Source organism: Protopterus annectens, chromosome 14.part0 (assembly GCF_019279795.1).
Source record: "Protopterus annectens isolate FY-2018-M chromosome 14.part0, PAN1.0, whole genome shotgun sequence".
In the NCBI taxonomy this organism is placed as follows: domain Eukaryota; kingdom Metazoa; phylum Chordata; order Ceratodontiformes; family Protopteridae; genus Protopterus; species Protopterus annectens.
Window position 1 is genome coordinate 27,037,378 of NC_056748.1, and position 13,781 is coordinate 27,051,158.

A 13,781-nucleotide genomic window follows, 5' to 3' on the forward strand; every position below is an offset into this window, starting at 1 on the left:
AGAAACTAAGCCTAGGTGGAGAGGAATTGTATGAAAAAACACACGCAATATACTTTTGCAGACAATCTGGAGTATTGCCATTTCATCTGTAGCATACCTTTGACATATGGAAGAACAGAGCAAAAAGCCATACAGAAGACACCTCAGCAAAGAAGCTAACTGAAGAATTAAACATTCTGAATCAGCAATGCTCACTGCCATGACACTGTGCAACTCAATTCATAATACTGAATCTGAAATTAGACCAACAGGTCTGGACAGTGATGTGGTAGCATTAGACCATGTGCATTATAAACGGGCAAATGAAATTTAGAGTATCTGACTGTGCTTGAGAATCACAAACTGTACATTCATACATACTGGAAATAAGGCGAACACTAACATAACATTAATGTTCTGACAGCGTGTTTGCATGTTTAAAGTACAGCTGAGTTTTTGTGGTTTGCACATAAGGAGCTTAAGAGACTCAAGTATGCTGCAGAGTTTCTGGCATTGATAGGTTATTAAGCTTGTAGCATTGTTGAATATCGACTGAAGTCTCATCACCAGACACCTATATTTTTATATGGGACATATGTTATTTACAAAATTGAGGACTCTAACAAAGGACAAAGAGAAACTATAGTGAGATGTTGCTAACAGCTTACAAATAATATTAAAAGCACTATACACATATTGGTGTGACCATTCCCATCACATTATTTAAACACAGAGCACCACACTTAGCAAAATCACTGTCTGGTAATAGTCGGTTTAACATGTGTTCTTTTTAAAGTTAATACTGTTTACTAATGTTCTGTTTAGAGAAATAGACAGGTACTCTTGACAGTTGTTTAGGACTGCATTGGGTGCAGTAGTTGCAGCAGTTGCCTCCAGCTATTAACATTTACCTGAAAGAATGGAACAAGTTGGACATGGTGGTGCAGCAGTTAGTGTTGTCGCCTCACAGCAAGAGGTTCGCCGGTTCGATTCTCGGCTGGAGCGCCCTCTGTGCAGAGTCTGCATGTTCTCCCTGCGGTCGAGTGACTTTTAAAGACATGCAGGTAGGTGTGTGTACCTTCTGTGAAGGTTGGGGGCCAGGCTGGCAACTCGACACAGTAAACACACCACTGCCAATCAATCTCTGAACTCGTGATCCACTGAGGCGACCCCTAACCAGGAAAAGCCAAAAGACATTGCTTGCTTTTGGCAGAACGCAACAACTTCAAAAATTAGGAAGCCATTCTTAATACCCACTTTATCAACTTTAGGGAAGCAGGGAAAACAGAATATTTCCCAGCAATCAGTGGGTACAAGATAAAGAACTGAACCTGGAAAGGATTTCAGTCTGCTGCAGGATGTATACAGACTCATTCACACATAGCAGTTACACTTACAGGTAGTTTTGGAAGATCATAAATTCACATAAGACACATCCTTGAAATGCCAGAGTGAACTGGAGTGCCTAACAAGACTACAGGAAGGACATGCAGACTCTAAACAGAAGCCACCATACCAGAGAGCCAAGCGCTGAGTGTCAGTAGTGCCAATTACTGTTATAGAGCTATATGGTACTAGTAGCAGTAATATGAAGAGAGTTATGTTTTACATTGTTTTATTGAAATGTTTACTTTATGGGATGCTAGTGATTCCTTGGAGGGAGTATTAATTAAGCAGGACTATAAACCATTTGACATTTGCTATTAATTTAAATGCAACTAAATTGAGCTTTGAAGCTAGTGAGAATTATGAAGAATTTAATATTGTAGTCTACTTACTAGGCAGTACATTACAACACTGCACATGCATGCTGCTTAACTACATCTTTCATACATCTGTAGAAATAAAGTAAGGTCTTAAATACATCATATTCCACAGCTAACTATATATGATGAAAGCTTTAAGGTGGGTTTAACAAGTTTTGGGTACAAATTCTTGTTTAAGAACAATGTAAGAGTAATGCTACAGAGCAATGTAAAATGGAAATTATTTTTCAGAGAGATAGTAGGGCACTGCCTTATTTCAATAAAACAATGTCTTGGCAAAAGATTATGATATGGCTGCTAGTGACCAGCATACCAACTGTATTTTCTACCAGTTCTTCGTTGGGTACTGCAGACATTAAGATGTTATTAGCAATTTTGGAGAACTTTGATTATATCACAGGATATTTTACAGTAGTAGATGATGGTACACAACTACATTTAAAACAGCAACATGACTTATACAACTTAAAGGGATGAGATTCTGTCCTTTTCAAAAACAAACCTGAACGTTTTCAGGTTTTGTATGTAAATTTAATTTGTTTTCAATTTTTTGTACATCCCCCATCTCAAAAGCTGTATTAATCATGGAGTGCATCCACTGTTGTGGATATGTAGCTTCATATACACCAGTTTCTTAATATTACGTGGGTACAGCTATTAAGAGATTAAAAGTACAATTTTAAAACATATTAATGAAAATTAAAAAAATGTGGTACTAATGCCTTATCCAAGTATGCCAAGGTTTGTGGCAATACCTGTGTGTTTTAATCTGAGGTATTAAAGACAGCTGAGGGTGACTAATATCAATAATGTAATTGTGATGAAGTACAATTAAAATTTCTTTTAGAGGCTAGTAACATCTTTATGACATTTAATTCTTGCCTGCTCTGAGGCAAAACTCCCTTCACATAACTCCTGGGAAAGGCATAAGTGTTTTTCCTCACAAAGGCACTAGATGCTGTCCTCTTCCTTTTGAGCAGGACAAAATTGTTTTCAAAGAAGACAGCTGACTTTTTAATCATGTACGGCAGTGACTGCAGTGAGCACACATGCCTTGTCATTTTTTTTTTTTTTTTTTTTAATGTGAATGTCCAGGGGTGGGGGAATGTCATTCATCAGCTGCTGAAGGGCACATGGATGGTGTCACTGAATGCAATTCATCTTTTTTTGGACATTACTTTCTGGGATGTGCACAGGAAATTGTCTCATTTTGCTCAAGGGGACTACATGTTTAATGTAGAGTGCTGTTATGTGGTCTGAGTTCTACACAAAGGGCTTTTATCAGGGTGTTAGCTATGGTGGTGGAGGCAGTGCTGCAGAGGAACTTTGTGTTTCCCTACTTAGAGGGATAACTTATGGTGGGGCCCACCGAAAGACCCTCTGCTAGCATCATTGGTATAGATGTTTCTCTATGGTTGCAGTCTTTAGGGGGTCCTCATAAATTGGGATACGTTTATCAGAGAATTGCATAAAGGTGGACACACTGTAGTGCCAGTCATTCCTATGCATGAAAACACCCCAGCCAGCAATGGCCTTTTGGGCTTGGTGGCAGCTAAGATCTTCACAGTGCTGTTTTGTGTCCGAAGATGAAGGTGCTGTAGTTGGCTGCGAGGGGTCAGTGGCTGCAGAGGATGCTTAAACCTCTTTCTAGAACAAATCCCACTCATCAGGCTCCAGAGTGGTAGACAGTTCCCATTAAATTCTTTGTGAGTTTACTTTCCTGCACTAAAACCACTCAAGCCCTGGCAATTGATGCTTCACTATGTCAAGACGGTAAGCTTACCTTGGCTTTTTTACAGTTTGTGGGGAAATGATTCTCCTTGGAGAACAGACTCTACAAAAATCAGATTTTGCTGAGAGCAGACAAAGACTATAACTGCCATGGAGGAGAAGCTGAATTCAGACTGTTAGGTCCAGCAACCAGTCCATCATGAGATATTTCAGCAGGGATGGGGACACAAGACTTGTACCACCTCTACATGAAAGTGATATGCATCTGGTGGTGGGCTGTAAACAAGGGCATCATACTTGAAACAGTTTACACCCAAAACATGCTGGAAAACTCTGAACCATTGTTCTAGCACTCTCTTCAACTAGTTTTTTTTTTTTTTTTTGTAAGTCCTATCTGATTGGAGTCTTCAGGAAGTGGAGCACCCTTTAAGATCAAAGCATTTGCTATTTGAGGGAAATCCCTCCCCTCTGCACCATACAGCAGGAAAGGAGGAAATTAGAAACTAACATGTTCTTTCTTCGATGAGAGTGGAGAGTCCTGCAGTTCATCCTTCTATTCCCTCCTATTCAATTTCTTATTGTAAACTGGGAAAAACAAAATCCATAGATTACCTTCTTTGTGCCTTAGTCCCTGGTAGTGCAGGACACATTTCTATTATATGCCAAGAAGGTCCACCTAGAAGTAGAAAAAGATAAAGCAAGTAAATCTGTAATATTACGAGTGAAGATAAAGGAAGTGTTATGCATGACTAATTCTATATACCCATTAGGAAGTGCTAGAAGGTTATGACAGGGGTTAAAGTGCACGAGGGGGTGATTTTCTAAGCAGGAGATCAAGACACTTGTTTTCACTAGTGAGGTTTACACTAGTCTTAGTACTCACAGGGGACCTGCATTAGGGTGATCAGCAAGTATGCTACACTAATATCGGTGACAGACGTGCTTGTAGAGATACTTGTGTGTGTTTCTCATACAAGCATAAGTCATACTGAAGAACAGACTATCGCTGTTAGCAAGAACTGTGTACAGCTTGCTGACTATTTGCATAAATACCCTGTTTTTTAGTTGGATCTCTCTCTGCTCAGGAAAGGGTACATCAACAAAGAGAGGTTTCAAAAAAATTGGTATGTTAACTATAATTTTGTGAACGGGAACAATTTAAAAGCAGACTGCAGATGTTTTTAGAGAGTAACGATATGCTTTCCATACAACAAGGGAGTCAGATAACATTAAGAGACAGGTACATGGAAGCTCTATGGAATTTTCTTAGGATTTCTGTATATGAGAAAAGGGATTTAGATTCACAAGTGGTGAACCTGCATGCAGAGCTACTGAAAGCACAGGAAGAAGTAATTCACAAAAAGGAAGTGGCTGTACTCAAGGTGTGGAAGTTAGATGGTCACAATAAAATGCTAGGTTGCAAGGGACTCAGAAATTAATTTGTAGATGACATTTTGTAGTGAGAGATCCACAAAAAGCACATTTTGGTGTTATGGCACATTTTGAGACAGTTTCATTTCTTTTTGGGATATAAAATTAATGATTATAAAACAAAGGATAAAGCAGTAAACTATGTAACCACACATGAATCAGTTCAGCAATATCCATTTTCTAGGCCTATGATAAAATGAAATATTTAGGTATATGGATTAAAATGGATTCTGTTATGGCAGCAAAGGGTATGTTGGAAGAGACTAAAAATGTAATACACTAATAAACTGGGATTTCTTGATTATTTACAAGGATATTAAGATACAAGCAGAGAAAATGTTTTAGTCTCTTTAGTTTTACACACAGATCAGAGGTGTAGGCGATAATTAACTGTACCTTACAGAATATGTAAATTCTGTCTGAGTTACGTTCTGTCTCTCTAAACCGGTCCCATCTCATGCCCACTGCCACTCACCAAGAAATGCTGCTTAACACACTGTGCAAATTCAGTTTTGAATACAGGCAAAATGCTGTGAAATCTAGTCCTCTACACTGCAGCACAAATAGTTTTTTTTTTTTTTTTTCCTCATTAAAAATGCTAGACAAATATCTCTCAACTGTCCCGACTTTCACCTCATATTTTTGGTCTGTTTCGCTTAAAACTGTGGTTTTCTGGTAAATCAACAAGGACTAAAGTCAGAAAATAATGGCACACATTTAAGTTTCAGACTTCGCATCCTTCAGAGAATTCATGCTAATGCAAAAACTGCTATCCTATCAATTTTTTAAGTTTGCAAGAGCAATATTTAAAATTGTCCCTATTTTTGTGCCTTTGTCCCCCCATTATTTGTGCCTTTGCCCAGATTTCTTGTTGTTAAAGGTTGAGCAGTATGGCTAGACACCTTTACGGTTAAGAACATAACCTAAGTGAGTTGCACAGGTGATTATACTAGTAACATTCCCTGACAATTTCATGAGAAAAAAGTTACCATTACTGAGAGACACAAGTATACTGGGAGCAAAAAAAGCACCAAAACAGTCAGGAGTGTGAGGCCAACCTTCTAGGAAAGGGTCAACAGTAAAGTAGTTAAGTGCAAGACATTTGCATTCCATTTTGGTTAAAAAAAACCTTTATGAAGTGTAAGAAAAGCTTGAACACATTCACAAAACACTATATTCCATTTGTAAATCTTACCTTTCTATCCAGAGAATCCAAAATGTTATCTAGCCATTTGTATAGGTAGCCATCTGATGAAAGGCCAACATTATCAGCAACTGGACCACAACACAGTACAGCAGACATAGCCTGTCAGGGGTAAGGAGGAATAATTTAAACTAAAACACAGAATTAATAGATACCTAAAATCAATACCTCAATATGACATTTAACACTCAAGATTATATAAACATAGAACAGGGTACTTGAAAACATTTTTAACTAAAACTAGTAAAATATATATTACTCTGAGTACATAGCATACATCTGGGCTCCATTCATAACAAATAAGCATACTTGCAACAACTGCAGAAGATCTAACAATGAAGGCAAATAAAGGATAAGGTGAAGATGGGTATGCCAATCATCTCAGACTACGTTAGTCAAACCCAACATATTTTAGGGTATGCCTCATGATTACACACACATGCATTTACTGCTTCAGCCAACCTGCGACTGCCCAGTTCCCTATGTAAAAATGTTACTCAGTGTATCAGACACCACCAAATAATCTGACTTGCAAGAATGGGTTCTGCAGTAGGATGTTGATTTTGTGGAGTTCTATATCTCCATTCCGGAAATTGTCAGCAATTTTTTAAAAAAAAATTTACACCTCAATATGGCACATATAATGTCACAAAACTGTTCAGGAGACCATGTTCAGCCTCTGCACTACTTATTTCAACTTGAAAAAAAATCAACTTGTGATAAAGACAGGAAATAAAATTCAGTCTGATGTTCAACTTACAAGAAAATCCATCCAAAGTTATCAGATGCAGTGTTCGTCCAGACAGACGAGATAGTGACAAGGTAATAAAGCACTCCCAATGGAACACCACACAGGTTACCTGATATGGTCATGATTTATGTGCTACGTCTGCCTTCAAAGGTCTTGTGCTGTGTGCAACTGCTGAGAAGAATCCTATGCACCATATAATACCGCCTGGTAAAAAGTAGAATAACAGTGATGCCAAACAGCCAGAGGTGAGAAGGCAGAGTCCTAAAACAAGGAAGTGACAAAGAAAACTGACTCTTAGAAGTATAATCCAAGTGACTGTGCTTGCTGAATAAACTAATGACCATGAGACCACTGCACAAATGTCTGTACTGGAGACATTTTTGAAGCAAACACTGAAAGCATTAGGACCCTGCTGGAACGACCTTTGACAGCAACATTTCCAATGGGTAACTAGTTATATGATAGCAAAAGACAAGGCAGTCAGCAATTCATTTAGGCATGGTTTTCTTAGCCACACAACCAAGTGCCAAGTCTTCCAGAAATCATGTACCCTTCTTCAGGTAAAATTTAAGAAAGCAGAGTATACCAGAACTACTGAAGTCTCTTCCTGCTCTGAATTCTGTAACTGCAAAAGACAAGAAAGAGGGAGAGAGAAATGGACTGGATGCTAAAGTGACCGTCAGGAATAGTCAATATTTGCTTCTGCTTTTAAAGGTTCTCAACAAGGTACATGGAGGCAAGAAGACAGTGGATATTTTTTATTTTTATTTTAAAAAGGATTCTTCAGGTCATTATCCTAGAAAAACAACTTTCTTTGCAGGGCACATTCCAATTAGTAAAAAAAAAAAAACAAACAAAAGAAAATACAGAAAGTATGTTCAGCAGCCAAGCCCATCCACATACCTCAGTTCACAGATAATCCTGCAGAAGAAATCGATCAATTAGAGCACATTGATGGACATACTAAGGGAAAAAATAACAAATTTCAAATAATGTCTGCCCTAACAAAGTACATCACCAACTGGTGGAACAGGATGAGAAAACTACTCTAAAAATAAACATAGGAAGAGTAAAAAATAAGGTACTTAGACAAAACACAGTGGCAGCCACAAATCAAAATCTGACTGATGTGCCAGAACATGGAAGATGAAACTAAACTTTGAGGGTAACAAATGTATTGCTTTCATGAGAGGCAAAGGAGCTGACTGGATAGGATCCTCTGAACAGGACATTCTCAAGACGAAGTGCATTGGATGCTTCTTTCAATTCAACTGAAGATCATCATGCCCTATTCGACTTTAGTGCACTTTGCTACACATGCATTGAGGGAGAAACTATGGAAAGGATCATCATGGACCTCATAAATAAAGATATTGGGGACCTACAGACACTGGATCCTACCCAGTTCGGCTTTGTTAAGGGCAGATCCTGCCTCTTAAACCTGGTTGATTTCTTTGAAACAGTCACCAAGGCCATTGACGAGGGGAAGGTGGTCCACACAGCCTACCTGGACCTTGCAAAAGCCTTCGATACAATACCCCACTCGGGCATTATAGATAAGCTCACCAGCTTAAATATAAACCCCTATGTCACTAGATGGATTGCAAACTGGCTCAAGGACAGAACCCACATGGTTAGAATTGCTGGAGCCATGTCAGACTACAAACCAGTTACAAGTGGTGTCCCACAAGGCTCAGTCCTGGGACCTCTCTTGTTCGGTATATTTCTCGGAGGTACAGGCCAACACGGAAGGACTGTGGCTGACCAAGTATGCAGATGACTGCAAACTGGGCGCCATAATCGACTCTCCAGCCGACACAAGCATCCTCCAAAAGGGCCTCATAGAAACAGACAACTGGTGCCAGAGCCATGGCCTCAAGCTAAATGCCAAAAGTGTATAGTCATCCCTTTGGCAAAACAAAGTGCCCACAAATTACCACACAGGTGGTAATCCATTAAGTACAGAAGAAGTAATTAGGGACCTGGGGACCCAAGTTGATAGCAATCTCTCATTTGATAACCACGTGGCCAAAGTGGTTAGAAAAACATTTTATATAGCCCATCTAATCATGAAGGGATTCACATCTAGATCAGGGGAGGTCATTGTGCCTCTTTACTCATCCCTCATCAGGCCCATAATTGAGTACAATGCCCCTTTTGGGATGTACCTTACCAGACACCTGCAGCAACTGGAAAGACCCCAAAAGTACCTCACCAAGAGGATCAAAGGGCTCAAACAGATGCAATATGCTGCCCGGTTAAAGAAACTCCGGCTCTACTCAGTGGCATACCGCCTGTTCAGAGGCGATCTGTGCCTGACATATAAAGCCATGTCCAACCCGGAATTAATGGACATGCTGCACCTCAGAAAATCCAAATCCCATCGAGCTACGCGCTCGAGAGACTTGAACCTCAGCACTGAAATAAATAGCACATGCTGGAGGGACAGATTCATAACCCAGAGGCTCCCTTCACTCTGGAATAAAATCCCAGTCCAGGTTAGGCAGAGTCCCTCACTGACTCTCTTCAAGAGGAATCTTGATGAGTGGATGGGAGATCGTAGGTTTACCCCGGGTATCACTTTTGTGTCACTGTTAGGCAGAGGCACAGTATACTAACCTTGAAAAAGGGCATGGCAAAATAAATTTAAAATGGGTGGCGAAAGCCAAACGCATTCTGGTTAGGCTTATAAATGCCCTAGGGCAGATAGCCTAGTATGAACCTATGAACCTATAAAATAAGCCTCTGGTCTCTGGGAAAGATGGTTAGAGAGAGTTCTGTAAGGATATTTTCTGACAGTAACCACTGTGCCATAACCAGGAGACAAGCAGCAGCCTTTCTGTCCTTGATTTTGTTGTGCAGGTAAGTCGAGGATAAAAGAAAAGTTGCTATATCCTGCTGTTTTAAAGCTATTACTGCCTAGAACATGTGTCTTTGAAGTACATGAGGTCATTAGCAGTTAATGTGTCTTCCATGGAAGCAACTGCAGAAGCTAATGTAAAAATAAGTAGATGTCATTAATGCCATACAGTCAGTAGAAGTAGAAAACACAGTCAAAGCTGTTGACATATTTTAAACTTTGAATGAAGCAAACTGGGAAGCTGGCAAAATCCCCTCGAATACTGCAGTCTAGCTCCAAGTGCCTGAGAATGCCATGGACCCATCAGCAAACAGCAATGATCAGAAATTCTGTTGTGCAGTAAAGATAACAACTTTGCCATTAAACTTACAATAATGACCATATTTTCCTAATATTAAATGGTTACCTTTCTAGGCATAACACAAAGGTACAGTACAGCAATTCTGAAGATATGGCTTAACGTTCTGTTGTAAATCTGTTTCACTCTTGGCTACCTTAATATGTGGAAAACACATTTTAAGTCAGGCTTATAATATCTACCATAAACCAACTCAATAGTAAATTAAAGGTAATAATGAGTTGTGTTTAACATGTCTGACGTCTCTGTTTTATTTATTTTTCATCATTCATTCTGCTGTTTTTTGACAAACATAAAAAAAATCAAATTAAGGAGGGCATTAGGGAGTTCTAGTATTTCTAATTTGCTGCTTTTTTATATTTTTCTTCTACGCCACTGCTGGGAATATTATACAATAGAAAACCTGTGCCTCCAGCTAATGTCTAGTCATCCAGTTCACAACTTAAAGATAGCTTTTAACATTCTTTTGGTGTCCAGCAGAAATAATGAGAGATTTAACTTTTTTTTTTCTGGGCCAACAGACTGGTTTGACACAAGATTTATTAACCATAGCATGAGATAATTTTCTATTTAAGGTCTGTAGCTAACAGACAGATGCACAGATATACACACCATTCAAATGATGTTGAGCACTTTAGAATGGCTTCTTTCAGCCAAAAGTACAACTGTGCAAGAACTTATCAATGCTGCAGTATTACGAACAATCAGGATACCCTGCCAAGGACAGCCATATGTCCAACCCAGCTTAAGAAATCCTGGGCGCTTTCCTCTCAAGCCATACATCTGAAATACGAATAAGTCTGAAAGAGCTAGGGCATATGCAAGGGATCTACGGGCACAAATAACATCAGAACTTTCTTGCTCTACACTAAGGTACTGAAGCAGAAGTAGGGGCAACTATTTACAAATGTACATATCATGAGGAGAGGGAGAAACAATAGCCCACATCAGCCAAGAACAGAAAGATAAAATCACAGGGAGAAAGGAGGGTGGGGGGTACTAATGCAACAGTGATTATTAGGACATCTACTGTTATGGCAAGTTCTTACACCATTGTACTAGACCCTTCATTGCATCACTGTTGCAGTACTACTAATAGTTGGGAGATTCACAAAACTGTCTGAATAGAAAGGGAGGAGGAGGAGAAGACGTCTAAAGCCTAAAATTCCTTGAAGTACTGCAAGTACATAATCTGTTCTTGCCCTGGAGAAAGCATCAATCTTGTAATGCTTGTTAAAATTGTGAATAGAAGACAAGACAATTGCTTTACGATAGACCTAGCATCTAGACCTTTGAAGAAAGAGGAAGCAGCTGCCCTCGTGGAATGGACTTTAAACCAAATCAGTGAGCTATTTCCCATGAAATTAATAAAAAATAACCTTATAAATCCAGTTAGAAACTGTTTGCTTAGACCAGGGGTCTGCAACCTTCACTATCCAAAGAGCCATTTCTGACCTCTCACCCACCACACTAAATTCATCGGGAGGCACAACGGCTATCTGACTCCTAAAATGAAGATAGCAGAGCACATATGGTTTCATATATAGTTAAACTAAATATAAGATAACTAAGTGTATAAGAACAATACCTAACGTATGTCCATAATTGTTTTCCTGTGTTGGGATTGCTTGATGTGTGTGTGTGTGTGTTGTCCGGTAGTGTGTCCATTAATCCTCAGAGGTACAGGGAGCCACTACAGCAGGGTGGAAGAGACACGTGGCTCCAGAGCCATAGGTTGCAGACCCCTGGCTTAGACAATGGAGAGCCCAGTTTCTTGGCTTGAAAAGACAGTTGATCAGATGTTCTAAGATCCTTGGTTTTACCAAGGTAAAAATCTGAGTTATCTATGAACAATCAAAAAATTGCAACAGTCTTTCTCCTTTATTCTGGGGAGATAGAAAAAAAGTCAGGAAGGTTGATGGAATAATTAAAGGAGACCTCACTGACCATGTTAGGCATAAATGAAAGATTACTTCTAAGGGTTACCCTGTTCTTATAGAAGGTGAGGAAAGGTGTGAAGGCCATTAATAATTGCATCTCTGACACCCTCTTTTCTGAAGCCATAACTACAAAGAAGACGGTCTTCTAACTACAAAACCTGAAAAGATGAAGCAGCACACAGGATAAAAAGAAGCAAGAGTGAGTTTTTCTAAGGCAATTTGGATCCCAAGGAGGATGGATATTTCTTCTTGGAGGTCTAATGGGCAGGACATCTTTCAAAAACTGTTTGATATCAAAAGAGTAGACAGTGGTAGATAAAAATGTTGGCAGACAAATGTGCTTTGAAAGAAAATGTTAGCCCAGAAGTGAGCAATTACACAAACAACAATGTTAAGAATTCCCATTTAATAAGGACCTTAATTCTTGTGGAATCAAACAGAAAACTGTCTCCATTTGGAAATAACATTTTCTTATAGCAGACTTTCTAGCCCCCCTGCAGAACCTGTAAAAGGTGTTCTAGGAATTGGTGCCTGAATGGAATTAAAATGTCATCCAAGCAGTTAAGCCTAGAATTTGTAGATTTACATGAATTACAGACCCCCTGGTGCTGTGTGAGAAAGTTAACTGGTGAGGTTGCTTGTGATGATTATCCCCGGACAGGTGAAACAGAAGGAAGAAACAGTGCTGTATGGGCTAAAAGGGAGTCATCAGCAAGATTTCTGGTGTACTCTTCTTGACTTTGAGAAGGGTGTTTGGAAACAGATGAAGGGGGATGCATAAAGCAGCCTCTCTTTTCATGAGAAAGACAGGGCATCCTTTTTCTGTGTTTCTGGACATGGTATTCTGGAGCAGAGCATCCTGCTTGCTATGGATGGAGGCAAAACGATCTACATGGGGACTACCCCACTGATCATCAATGCCCAGGAGGACCTCCCTGTTTAACATCCTTTTGTGAGGTTTGGCTTTGGATATGCTCAGCTGTTTTATTTCTGTGATTCTTTCCAAAAGAATGCACACTGCCTGAAGAAAAAAAAATCTGTAGTACATTGCAAAATCCCACGCTACCATGATTAGTCAACAGAGGTGAAAGTTCTCTGTCCCATTGCTTGTTTAAACACCATACAACTGTGGTTTTGTCTGTGTATGTTCAGGGTGCAGCTGAGGTCAAAAACTGGTTCAAAGACTGAAATGCTTGTAGGAGAGCTTTCATTTCCTTGATGTCTCTGACTGTCCAAACAACTTGAATAGGAGTATTTGGAACATGTTCCCCATGACAGATCAGGTGCATCTGTGTATTGCTCCTGGCAAGGGTGAGGGATCAGAAGAGAGACTCACAGATTGAGTAAAATCTAAAAGAGCAAGAGAGGAACTGGCAAGTGTACAGGATGGCAATGCTGAGTTTAAACTGACATGCCACCAAATTTCCCCATGAGGAGTCTGGCAAAGAGTAATCATAGGAATTGTTGATTATGTATACTACAAGGCTTCAAAATCTTTCTTGATGTGGTCATATCAAAAGGAAGAAGGGTCTGGAGATATTCTGACAGAAACTGGACTTCATCTCAGGCAAGGAAAGGAAGGCTGTCACAGAGGCAAGTACTAAGTCTGCATCCAAGGATCTTGTGATTAGGATAAGAGAGATCTCTTGAGGTTTAATATGATCAAATGGTATAACAAGGGTCCACTGTGAAATTTAAGTCTTTCAGCAGAGACTCCTTTGAAGGAGCCTGAATGACATCATCTTCCAGATAAGGGAAAAT

The 13,781-nt window shown here is 39.5% G+C and overlaps 1 protein-coding gene across 1 annotated transcript in view; it reads right to left on the bottom strand.

Moving 5' to 3' along the window:
* The window catches only part of FRYL (FRY like transcription coactivator), a 3,917,685-nt gene that overhangs the window by 1,978,770 nt on the left and 1,925,134 nt on the right, over positions 1-13,781 (bottom strand). Inside the window, exon 28 of the mRNA XM_044055727.1 lies at positions 6,103-6,213. Coding sequence (XP_043911662.1) covers positions 6,103-6,213 — 111 coding nt within the window. The remainder of the gene's footprint in view (positions 1-6,102; positions 6,214-13,781) is intronic.